This window comes from Balaenoptera borealis (genome assembly GCF_965194805.1).
Source record: "Balaenoptera borealis genome assembly, chromosome: 7".
Classification (NCBI taxonomy): Eukaryota; Metazoa; Chordata; class Mammalia; order Artiodactyla; family Balaenopteridae; genus Balaenoptera; species Balaenoptera borealis.
In genome coordinates, this window is record NC_138864.1 from 93208215 (window position 1) to 93221127 (window position 12913).

Sequence of the window (12913 nt, forward strand, 5' to 3'; positions counted from 1 at the left end):
CTTTTATATTTGGCTTTCTCAGAGTAAAGAGATACGCTTTAGTTAAAGCTAATTGGCTTAATACTGGCTCAGAATTTAAAAGATGATTTTACTTAACGTTAATTAAACTGTGTTTTGTAGCTGTAAGCTCATAATTTTAACACTTGGCTTGTCTGCTACACTATTTCTGAATAGTAATGAAACACTACTATTTCATTTGGATGATGTTTATATAAATATGTAACCAAATATTGGAAAATTTTAAATCAACCTGCTACTAACCATGAATTCTAATACTTGGATATTTTTTATGACTATCTCTCTTAATACACTAAAATATTCAATAACTGTTATTTGCACATTATGTGAAAAATTAATTTTTGACAAAATTTTATTCAGAGCATTAGGAAAATCATACTCAAAACACAGAAATAATCAGACTCTATAACAACGCTGCATAGATAGTGGTATACAAGTTCCCTGACGCTAAGTGACTTCTTCCTAACTAAAACTTCAAGTCACCAGGTAGAAGATGGTAGAGGCATTATTTCCTCTCTCTGAGGCTGGAAAAAATGGCTTTAATGGTGGGACGTCACACCATTTAAACAACAAAGATTAGATTATCCCCCAATTTAATTCTATTCCCTTCTTGTTATTTCTCAGAGATGAAAACTTAGAATGTAAGGATTATTGGAAGGGAATAGGAGGCAAATTACCTCTTAGGAGATACCCTGATCCATGCCTGCTTTAATCCGAGAAAACACCGAATTAAGTTTTAAAAATTACAACCACACCATTATGCTTAAGTAAAATTGCCAGTATGAATACTTTTTTACATAACACATTACATGTATACAAGAAGAAAAATGACCTGTTTCCAATCCTTTGACCTTCAGTAGAAAAAAATGTTACCGCTAACGGGGATCTGAAAAATAGTTTTCATGACAGAGCATTAACTCTATAGAGCTCAAAATCATTTCTCAGTATTGAAAATAGCCTAAATCAATGACAAATGGCTAAATTTCTTAAGATTACTTTTTGAAAGGGAAGACAATTTATTTGGAAGGAATTTGTAGCTGAAAACATTGTTCATTAAGAAAACATTGTTACCCTGAGAAAGACTCTTAAAACTGCCAGTGCTTTCAGAGGCCCCCAACAATGCATGAAGGAGCAATTTGTAGGCTCTAGCTTCTTACAGTTACCTATATGAAGAATGTCTTGACCTAAACAGTGATTTGGGCTTCTCTGTGATACGGATAACAGGTCATAGCCAAGTAACTAAACGTGATGGTCTACAAGCAAATTTTGCATTCATTTTAAGCAGACTTCTTCCTTTTCCCTTTTCTAAGAGAGAGCTTGTAATTCTTCAAATGGCCTTGGACTCAAACCTACTGTTCACAAAAAATAATCTTCTGTAAGCAAATTGGTAGTTTTCTTACAATAGTAAACAAATTGTCTGGTTTACATTCTTTAATCTATGCCTAGAAAATAAGGCATTAGTAATTCTTCATTGGCCACTGCAGAGCAGAGACGAGTGTCTTCTTTCTAATCAGAGGCATATGCAAACATTCCTCAAAGTGCATTGTTATTATTTTTAACATCTCTTATACATTTACAAAGTGAACATTTGTGACTCCCTACATATTTTTAGTATAAAATAATGCTTATTCCCAACACCTTACATATACCATAATTACTGGAGAAAAGACAAAATGAGAACAGCTACAGAAGTAGCAAGATATTTTTTACAAATAAAAATACAATATGCAAAAAAATGGCAAGTTAGTGATAACTGGTAAAATGAACTCTCAATAATATTCCACTTTGGGGTCCAAATTAAGATTTCACAAGTTTGAAGCCTTGTCCTGTGTCCAGCACAGTAGGAAGAAACCAACTCATTTTTAATCTTTTCAAGCACCTAAAACAAGTTTTGCAGATCCAAAAAAGGTTCAGACCACACAACCAATTTGCCAAATGCACTAGTGGATATGTAATGCGAGGAAAGTACAACATCCAGTGCTTGGCCACATCGCTTCCTGTTGGCAAATGCAGAGTGTAGTCACTCCACCGTTTTGACACGCCATACACTGCTTTCACTGTGCGTCCCTTTTCAGTCCAGCAGATGTTATTAGTGGAGTTGCAGTTATATTCTACCCAGTCTTTTGTAAAGTCACCCAGCTGTGGTGGGTCAGCTTCTTCAATATCTATTGTTTTTGTCATCTCTGCTCCTTGCACTGCAATATACTGGTCATTGATTTTTCTCACTTCTTTCACCCAGGGGGTTGAATTCTCACTGTCTAATATGATAATAAGTCGGGAACAGAAGGAACCGTTCTTTTCTCGCCACCATTCTAAAAGTGTGTCAAGGCGTAGTATGTCTCCACCTGTGAACAACAGAAAGTTCAGTAGAGCAAGAATTTCTGAAGTGTCTTACTAAGAATACTCTTTTGTCTTAAATGTATTTTCTTTAAGTTCTTAAAATATGTTAAGAAAAAAAAAAAGAGGGAGCCTTTATTTCAAAGTATCTTTTTCAGAAGAATTTTTAAAAACAAAAAACAGACTTTCAGCTTCAGGTAAAAAATCAAACCAAAAAAAAAAACAAAAAACACTCCCAACCCCCCAATCATCCTGTTATTCACATTAAAGGGATATGCTATGATAAAATAAGAAAATTATTTTATAAAGTTAAATTTAGTGAAAAAAATTAAAATTATACAGCAAAGCAAATATTCTACATCAGGGGCAGCAAATTATGGCTCGTGGTCAAATCCAGCCTGCCACTTGTTTTGCATAGCCTGAGAGCTAAGAACTGATTTTATATTTTTAAAATGGTAAAAAAAACTTTTTTAAAGAGCAGAAGTCTGTGACATGTAAAAATTATAGGAAATTTAAATTTCATATTTCTACAACATTCATTTATTTATATTCTGTCTATGGCTGCTTTTATACTACAATGGTAGAGCTAAGTAGTTGCAACAGGGACTTTATGGCCTACCAAGCCAAAAATATCTGGTCCTTACAGAGAAAGTTGGCTCACCCCATTCTACACTTCTGATAAATTAACTTATCCTCATATGTAGGTACCTACAAGATGAAAAACACTCTTCCTACCAGTAACAAGAATGAGTTTGGAATGGGTTTATTTTTAAATCAGTTTTATACCTGAACAACAACAAAGGATTAAAAAAACATATACCAGAAAGGTCTAAAGTAAATATATTTCTGACTTAGAAATCTGTCTTATAGCTAGTATTTACATGTGGTTCATTATGGATGGGTTTTTTTTGCATTACTTTTGATTTTTAAATATATTGCATTAAAATGTTATCTCCATCATTTAATTTTTAGCACCCTCTTAAATTCTGTGCCCCAAGCAACTGCCATTCTCACCTCACCCTAGTCCTGGCTCTGTCTCAAATGGTATACTAATCCAGTCATTCCAATTCTAGGAATTTACCCTAAGGAAAGGGCAGAAATGCAGACAAAAAATTACATATAAAGATCATCTTCCCACTGTTATCTAAGATAGCGTAAAATCTGAAACTACTGGGGGAACGGATATAAATTATGGTATAACCTTATAAGAAGAGTTTTATAATAAATGATATTTATGAAGAAATTTTAATGACAAAAATATCTATGATATTAGAAAAAGCATGACACAGAAGTGTATCTACAAAAATAACAGCAGTAGTTATTTCCAGGTATTTGGATTTCAGGTGGTGTTTATTATACTTTTTTATATGTTCCAAAATTTGTATGTTGAATATATGTTGCTTTTATAATTAGAAAAAAGTTTTAACATGCTACAATTTACTAATACAAGTTCCAACAACCTAACTTCAGAATATGTATTTTTACCAAGAGCAACCATGCTCTTTGCTAAACTATCAAAATGACAATACCGGAGAGATAGAGAATCCTTTAGAATTTGGATTCTATTAATAATATGACCTATAAAGTCAGGGTATATAACATTTTTTATGAATAATTAATATTCTTTTATTCATCAGCCTGCTGTATCTTAGACTGTGACAACGAAAAATTTGTTTCATGAACTGCTCTTACACTCATACCTATTATCTCAGAGGCACTATTTTTCACATATTACTAACATATTGCTTCACAAAGACCTCCAGGAGATATCTTTTTAAATATGATCAAGCTCACTTTTCTTTATGGCCAGTTTTATTAAACTTCTCTGGAGATGACAGGACAACACAGATTACAAGAGTTATTATACAAATTCCATCTGCCACAAAACATCATTTTTCTAACTTGCCTGTATCATCGTTCTAACTTGCCTTCTACAACTATTTCAATAAATATTCTTCAGCACACTCTACACTAATTCTCTTATAAACACACTCTTTAGATATCAGCAAGAAATTTAAAGCAGTATTAAAGCCCTTTATACTATTTCTCTCCTCTTGTTTTGTTTTGCTCTGCTTTCTCCTATGAACAGTTTCTATGTTGCATTTGGCTTTTGGCCCAGATGCAAAATATTTACATTTATATCAGATAACAGCCATCTGATTCAAGTAATCTAATTCAAGCCAACAGTTCAAGTAATTGAGACTGCTTTTTAAAGACTTTGTTTACCTGTGATAAACTGCTTTATAGGTTATCTACATTTTTTATGCATTTCTGTCTCTCTTCTCATTACCATAATAATTGTTTTTTACCCTCAAACAAAGAGGCAAAAATATCAGGTTCTATATTATGAAGCCCCATAAATGTAAGAAGACTACATACTCTACAAAGTACTATGAGTAAAGGTATGGGATAAAGGGCACATACAGATTCTCTTTCTCACAGTGATTTCTGGACCTACTCTTAACTTGCTCAAGTAAAATCCAGTCGTGATGTTTCCTATTTAGAGGTTTTTAGAAAAATACCTATTAATAAACTCAGTGCTTAGAGTTCTTTGTCACTTGGCTTGGAATGAATTAAAGCATTTTCTTCAGAGCAGGGGTGTTCAATACTACTTCTGAGATAGAAACAACCTTTGAGGGTTGTTTCAGGCAGGCCAGGAGCAGGAACTGACTGAAAAGAGGACTCATCCACTGGGCCGGGTGCCTCAGGCCGTGGGGGAGTATACAGTTGCTGAATTATTATGGGACAAAACCTAGCCTTCTTGGGAAAGGGAAGGCCTGTCAAGCTATGCTTTCTCCATTTTTTTCCCTACTTCTTTTACAACAAAGACTCTCACAAAGAAAGTTACACATACAGGAATAGATCTTCTGGGCTAATAGAAGAATTCTATAATGGTTAACTTATTGACATACTTTAAAAAATATTATAAAGATAAGATAACATTGTAGAATGTAACTGCTAGACATTTACCCAAAATATAACCCTACTTTAGTTTGTCTTCATAAATTATTCCTAATTCATAGTGAATGAAAATTTAAGAACACTTTTATGCTATTTATCTTGGTGTCTATTACATTTCCTAAGAAATGAAAAAGCTAATATAAATATCAGTAAACTGAAAAGCAAGAAGAACTACAATCCTGCAGCCTGTGGTACAAAACCAACATTCACAGAAAGACAGACAAGATGAAAAGGCAGAGGGCTATGTACCAGATGAAGGAACAAGATAAAACCTGAGAAAAACAACTAAATGAAGTGGAGATAGGCAACCTTCCAGAAAAAGAATTCAGAATAATGACAGTGAAGATGATCCAGGACCTCGGAAAAAGAATGGAGGCAAAGACCGAGAAGATGAAAGAAATGTTTAACAAAGATCTAGCACAATTAAAGAACAAATGAACAGAGATGAACAATACAGTAACTGAAATGAAAAATACACTAGAAGGAATCAATAGCAAAATAACTGAGGCAGAAGAACAGATAAGTGACCTGGAAGACAGAATGGTGGAATTCACAGTTGTGGAACAGAATAAAGAAAAAAGAATGGAAAGAAATGAAGACAGCCTAAGAGACCTCTGGGGCAACATTAAACACAACAACATTCGCATTATAGGGGTCCCAGAAGGAGAAGAGAGAGAGAAAGGACCCGAGAAAATATTTGAAGAGATGATAGTCAAAAACTTCCCTAACATGGGAAAGGAAATAGCCACCGAAGTCCAGGAAGCGCAGAGAGTCCCATACAGGATAAACCCAAGGAGAAACACGCTGAGACACATAGTAAGCAAATTGGCAAAAATTAAAGACAAAGAAAAATCATTGAAAGCAGCAAAGGAAAAATGACAACATACAAGGGAACTCCCATAAGGTTAACAGCTGATTTCTCAGCAGAAACTCTACAAGCCAGAAGGGAGTGGCATGATATACTTAAAGTGATGAAAGGGAATAACCTACAACCAAGATGACTCTACCCAGCAAGGATCTCATTCAGATTTGATGGAGAAATCAATAGCTTTACAGACAAGCAAAAGCTAAGAGAATTCAGCAGCACCAAACCAGCTTTACAACAAATGCTAAAGGAACATCTCTACGTGGGAAACACAAGAGAAGGAAAAGACCTACAAAAACAAACCCAAAACAATTAAGAAAATGGTCATAGGAACATACATATCAATAATTATCTTAAATGTAAATGGATTAGATGCTCCAAACAAAAGACACAGACTGGCTGAATGGATACAAAAACAAGACCCATATATATGCTGTCTACAAGAGACCCACTTCAGACCTAGGGACACATACAGACTGAAAGTGAGGGGATGGAAAAAGATATTCCATGCAAATGGAAATCAAAAGAAAGCTGGAGTAGCTATACTCATATCAGATAAAATAGACTTTAAAATAAAGAATGTTACAAGAGACAAGGAAGGACACTACGTAATGATCAAGGGATCAATCCAAGAAGAAGAAATAACAATTGTAAATATTTACACACCCAACATAGGAGCACCTCAATACATAAAGCAACTGCTAACAGCTATAAAAGAGGAAATCAACAGTAACACAATAATAGTGGGGGACTTTAACACCTCACTTAACACCAATAAACAGATCATCCAAACAGAAAATTAATAAGGAAACACAAGCCTTAAATGACACAATAGACCAGATAGATTTAATTGATATTTATAGGACATTCCATCCAAAAACAGCAGATTACACTTTCTTCTCAAGTGCGCACAGAACATTCTCCAGTATAGAGCACATCTTGGGTCACAAATCAAGCCTCAGTAAAGTTAAGAAAATTGAAATCATATCAAGCATCTTATCTGACCACAATGCTATGAGATTAGAAATAAATTACAGGGAAAAAATGTAAAAAACAGAAACACTTGGAGGCTAAAAAATATGTTACTAAATAACCAAGAGATCACTGAAGAAATCAAAGAGGAAATAAAAAAATACCTAGAGACAAATGACAATGACAACACGATGATCCAAAACCTTTAGGATGCAGCAAAAACAGTTCTAAGAGGGAAGTTTATAGCTATACAAGCCTACCTAAAGAAACAAGAAAAATCTCAAACAATCTAACCTTACACCAAAAGGAACTAGAGAAAGAAGAACAAACAAAACCCAAAGTTAGCAGAAGGAAAGAAATCATAAAGATCAGAGCAGAAATAAAGGAAATAGAAACAAAGAAAACAGTAGCAAAGATCAATAAAACTAAAAGCCAGTTCTTTGAGAAGATAAACAAACTTGATAAACCATTAGCCAGACTCATCAAGAAAAAGAGGGAGAGGACTCAAATCAATAAAATCAGAAATGAAAAAGGAAAAGTGACAACAGACACTGCAGAAATACAAAGCATCCTAAGAGACTACTACAAGCAACTCTATGCCAATAAAATGGACAACCTGGAAGAAATGGACAAATTCTTAGAAAGGTATAACCTTCCAAGACTGAACCAGGAAGAAATAGAAAATATGAACAGACCAATCACAAGTAATGAAATTGAAACAGTGATTAAAAATCTTCCAACAAACAAAAGTCCAGGACCAGATGGCTTCACAGGTGAATTCTATCACACATTTAGAGAAGAGCTAATACCCATCCTTCTCAGACACTTCCAAAAAATTGCAGAGGAAGGAACACTCCCAAACTTGTTCTATGAGGCCACCATCACCCTGATACCAAAACCAGACAAGGATACTACAAAAAAAAATTACAGACCAATATCACTGATGAATATAGATGCAAAAATCCTCAACAAAATACTAGCAAACAGAATGCAACAACACATTAAAAGGATCTTATGCCATGATCAAGTGGGATTTATCCCAGGGATGCAAGGATTCTTCAATATATGCAAATCAATCAATGTGATACACCATATTAACAAATTGAACAATAAAAACCATATGATCATCTCAATAGATGCAGAAAAAGCTTTTGACAAAATTCAACACGCATTTATGATAAAAACTCTCCAGAAAGTGGGCATAGAGGGAACCTACCTCAACATAATAAAGGCTATATATGACAAACCCACAGCAAACATCATTCTCAGTGGTGAAAAACTGAAAGCATTTCCTCTAAGATCAGGAACAAGACAAGGATGTCCACTCTCACCACTATTATTCAACATAGTTCTGGAAGTCCTAGCTATGGCAATCAGAGAAGAAAAAGAAATAAAAGGAATACAAATTGGAAAAGAAGAAGTAAAACTGTCACTGTTTGCAGATGACGTGATACTATACATAGAGAATCCTAAAGATGCCACCAGAAAACTACTAGAGCTAATCAATGAATTTGGTAAAGTAGCAGGATACAAAATTAATGCACAGAAATCTTTCATTCCTATACACTAATGATGAAAAATCTGAAAGAGAAATTATGGAAACACTCCCATTTACCATTGTAACAGAAAGAATAAAATGCCTAGGAATAAACCTACCTAGGGAGACAAAAAACCTATATGCAGAAAACTATAAGACACTGATGGAAGAAATTAAAGATGATATGAATAGATGGAGAGATATACCATGTTCTTGGATTGGAAGAATCAATATTGTGAAAATGACTATACTGCCCAAAGCAATCTACAGATTCAATGCAATCCCTATCAAACTACCAATGGCTTTTTTTTACAGAACTAGAACAAGAAAATCTTAAAATTTGTATGGAGACACAAAAGACCCTGAATAGCCAAAGCATACTTAAGGGAAAAAAACGGAGCTGGAGGAATCAGACTCCCTGACTTCAGACTACACTGCAAAGCTACAGTAATCAAGACAATATGGTACTGGCACAAAAACAGAAATATAGATCAATGGAACAGGATAGAAAGCCCAGAGCTAACCCACGCACCTATGGTCAACTAATCTATGACAAAGGAGGCAAGGATATACAATGGAGAAAAGACAGCCTCTTCAATAAGTGGTGCTGGGAAAACTGGACAGCTACAAGTAAAAGAATGAAATTAGAACACTCCCTAACACCATACAAAAAAATAAACTAAAAAAAAAAAAAAATCAGTAAACTGAACATCTAGAATTTCTTTCCAAAGCCACCTTTTAAAAAATACTTGAGATAAATTTTAAAAGACTTAAGAAAAATGCAAATTTTTGGGAAAATGTTTACATTAAGTAATAAATCCTTCATAGAAACGTATAACATGCTTGCTTCTTAAATTACTTTCTTATAAAACTTAAAAATAACTAAGGATATATGCATGGCCACCAAAATTATGCCTTTTTCACCCCATTTGCTTAGGGAAGAGGTTATTATTATAAGCATTGCAGTAGCTTTCAATAATCAATCCCTGCTTTTGGGTCTGAAATATATTTCTGTAAAGATTTTTGAACAGACTAGAACTTTTTCTCTTGTGCTCTGAAGTACACAGAATGCTATACTTTACCTGAACTTGAAATAGCCATAAAGATTAAAAAGTTATTTTACACATTGTGTTATTAAAAAGTATAGGTCAAGTAAATGATTTTATAAACTATTATACTGAAGTAGTTTTAACGTTGACTAGCTTCTATATAACTGTATTTTGAAAATGGGTGAACCATGCTAACAAAAATATCTACTGAACCAGAACATGCCATTTCTCTATCTTCATGGTTTTCACCTTTGGCAGCAACATGGTGCAATAGGGGGAAGATTTTAGGGGTCAGGGAGATCGGGGCTTGAATCATGATTCCATCACTTAGTAGTAGCATGACCATAGATAAGTTATGTAACCACTTTCAGCTTTCATTTCATACTCTGAAAAATGAAGATGATAGAGGTGATAGTATTTACTTCAAGAAATTTCAAGTGAAGATTAAATCTAATAATGTGTATAAAGTACCAAGCATACTAGCTGTGCTTCAAATGTGCTAAGTATTAGTTTGCCTTTACTCCTTCTAGACAGCCATTGAGTTATTCAATATTTATTTGCAAAACCAAAAAATTACAAAAATGTTATAATAAAACCCTGGAAACCAATCTGGCATGAAATCAGTGAGACCATGATGGTTTGAAATCATGTCTACTTTAACCTTGAGTTTATTTCCTTTCTTCTGGAGTTCTTGTGTTGGCACTCTACCTCTGTCCTTCCATAATACTTTTGTTTATATTTTTCTTTGCTCTGAATATATTTTTCTACTTATATTTTATGATTATTTTATTGTTTGTGTTCATGGTGTAAAACATCTGAAATATTTTATAGAAAAAAGTAGGATATAATTAAATCTAAAAGAACGATTTCTAATCTAAAATAAGAAATTACCTTTTTTCATGATTCATTCAATGATTTCATCCATCTATCTATATTACTTAAGGATCTCCTACTATATGCCAGACTCTCTTCCAGGCACTAAGCAAGTAATTCATAAAACAAAGCCTTTGACTTACAGAGCCTCATTTCTCCCTTGGCAAGAAGACTTAATATTACCCCTTCTATTTACAGATGAGAGAACTGAAACAGACAGTAACTTGCCTCAAACAACACTGTTGGGGCAAATGAGGACCAAGCACTGACCTAAGCACTACTCCAACCATATCATATCACCTGCTGCTTAAAACTATGGTGAGCTTTCTAACATAAATAAAACTGCATATGTGAAGAACTACTGAAATCAGCATCCTGTAACACCTTAAAGACTTAGAAGTATTAGTCAAATAAGTTAATCAGCTTCTGAAAAATGTAACTACATTTAATAATTCTGAAAATACTTTAAAGGGAAACTAATTATAAGTCTCAGATCAAGCAGTCAGATTTTTTTCTTCCAATCAACACAAAACATAATTTTCAAAACCTTTAGAGATTACTAAAATTATGCTGAACAAGTATGCCAGAGAAAAGGCAAACAAAACAGTCGTATGTATACTTGGTAATCTGTGAAGTGGAAAACTGAGAATCTGGAAACTTAATGTTTCAGTGTGAAGGACAGATTTCCACGAATAGGCGTACTTTTACAATAGTGAAATTGCCAGAGGTGGATTTACCTGCAAGAGCCCACTCTCCTGTACCATGGGTGTGCCCACTGTAATACAAAACATACGTATCATGTCTAGGTCCATCCACAGTCCGAAGTTCAAGGAAAGCTTTCAGTTTGGAATGTAGAGTATCAAAGGACAGGCCACTTGTAGAATAGTCACATCCATAGGTCTCAATCATGTGATATGCAAAAAATCTTTGGATAGCATTGAGCATGCCAGTAGACCTCAAATTTAACTCCTGTACATGTTCTGGTGGAAGAAGTGTTGGCTGACCATCAGGACTGAAGAAGGAGATAAAAAGATCATTTTAGTGTTTATGAAGTGTTCATTCTATGTCACATTCCTATTCTTCATTTATAATTATCTAAGAATCATAAGTGGCTAATTAAATGGCACGATTCTTTTTTAAAAAAACATCTTTCCTAAATTTTCTACAGTGCTAAGAATTAAGCTTGGAAAATCAATGCCTAGTTTCCAAAAATTATATTTCTTATCAATAAAACTGGAAGCTGGGAGAATATCTCCAAATGTAGATAGTACTACTTTTCATTCTTTATTCATATCTTCTTACCAAATGACAGATATTAAACAAAACTTTAAAAAGCAAGACTGTACTAATTCTATCCCCAAAATGTTTCAAGAATACCTGGGTGGGGACAATAATGAAAGTACTTTTTTCTTGAGAAAAAAATTTAAACAAAATATGGAAGCGATATTTTAAATTATATATTTAATTTCAGTGTTGAAAAACACAGTCTTTATAAAGTTGTGTTCAAGTTTTACTAACTTAAGGTACCTAAATGATAGACTTACCTTTTAATAAATGACATTTTAAAACAATTATTATGGACTTCCCTGGTGGCGCAATGGTTAAGAATCCGCCTGCCAATGCAGGGGACACGAGTTCGAGCCCTGGTCTGGGAAGATCCCATATGCTGCAGAGCAACTAAGCCCGTGTGCCACAACTACTGAGCCTGCGCTCTAGAGCCCACGAGCCACAACTACTGAGTCCACGCGCTGCAACTACTGAAGCCCGCACACCTAGAGCCCATGCTCTGCAATGAGAGAAGCCACTGCAATGAGAAGCCGGCACACCGCCACAAAGAGTAGCCCCTGCTCGCCGCAACAAGAGAAAGCCCGTGTGCAGCAACGAAGACCCAACACAGCCAAAACTAAATACATAAAATAAATAAATTTATTTAAAAAAAATTATTACAATTTAGGTCCACTGCCTTATATACTACTGAATACTAACTGAAGACTTAGACCTGATCCTGGAATACATGTAAAATGTAAAATGGCATTTTAGTAAAGATAATAAACCAAGTCTTAAAACTAGCAGCATCAAATCAATATTGAGGGAGAAGAAAATCATAACTCCTATCCATAAAAGAGATTTCTAGTAGGAATTTTGAAAACTTTATATTTTGCTTCATGTATTATCAATACTATTCTAATAATTCTATAAAACTTTTCATTAAAAGAACAAAACATTTTGTCCCATATTTGTATCATTTAACAGCCACAAAACAGCAAAAGAATAAAGCAATGAATAATCAAAAATTATAAC

General features: G+C 34.1%; 1 protein-coding gene across 4 annotated transcripts in view; it reads right to left on the minus strand.

The window, feature by feature from the left end:
- Positions 1–352: 352 nt before the first annotated feature.
- The window catches only part of TMEM168 (transmembrane protein 168), a 63168-nt gene continuing 50607 nt past the window's right edge, over positions 353–12913 (minus strand). For all 4 annotated transcript variants that reach the window (XM_082400052.1, XM_082400053.1, XM_082400054.1 and 1 more), the window contains 2 exons: positions 11350–11624; positions 353–2363 (listed from right to left, as the gene is read on the minus strand). In XM_082400052.1, the coding sequence (XP_082256178.1) occupies positions 1816–2363; positions 11350–11624 (823 nt within the window). In that variant the 3' untranslated portion in view covers positions 353–1815. The remainder of the gene's footprint in view (positions 2364–11349; positions 11625–12913) is intronic.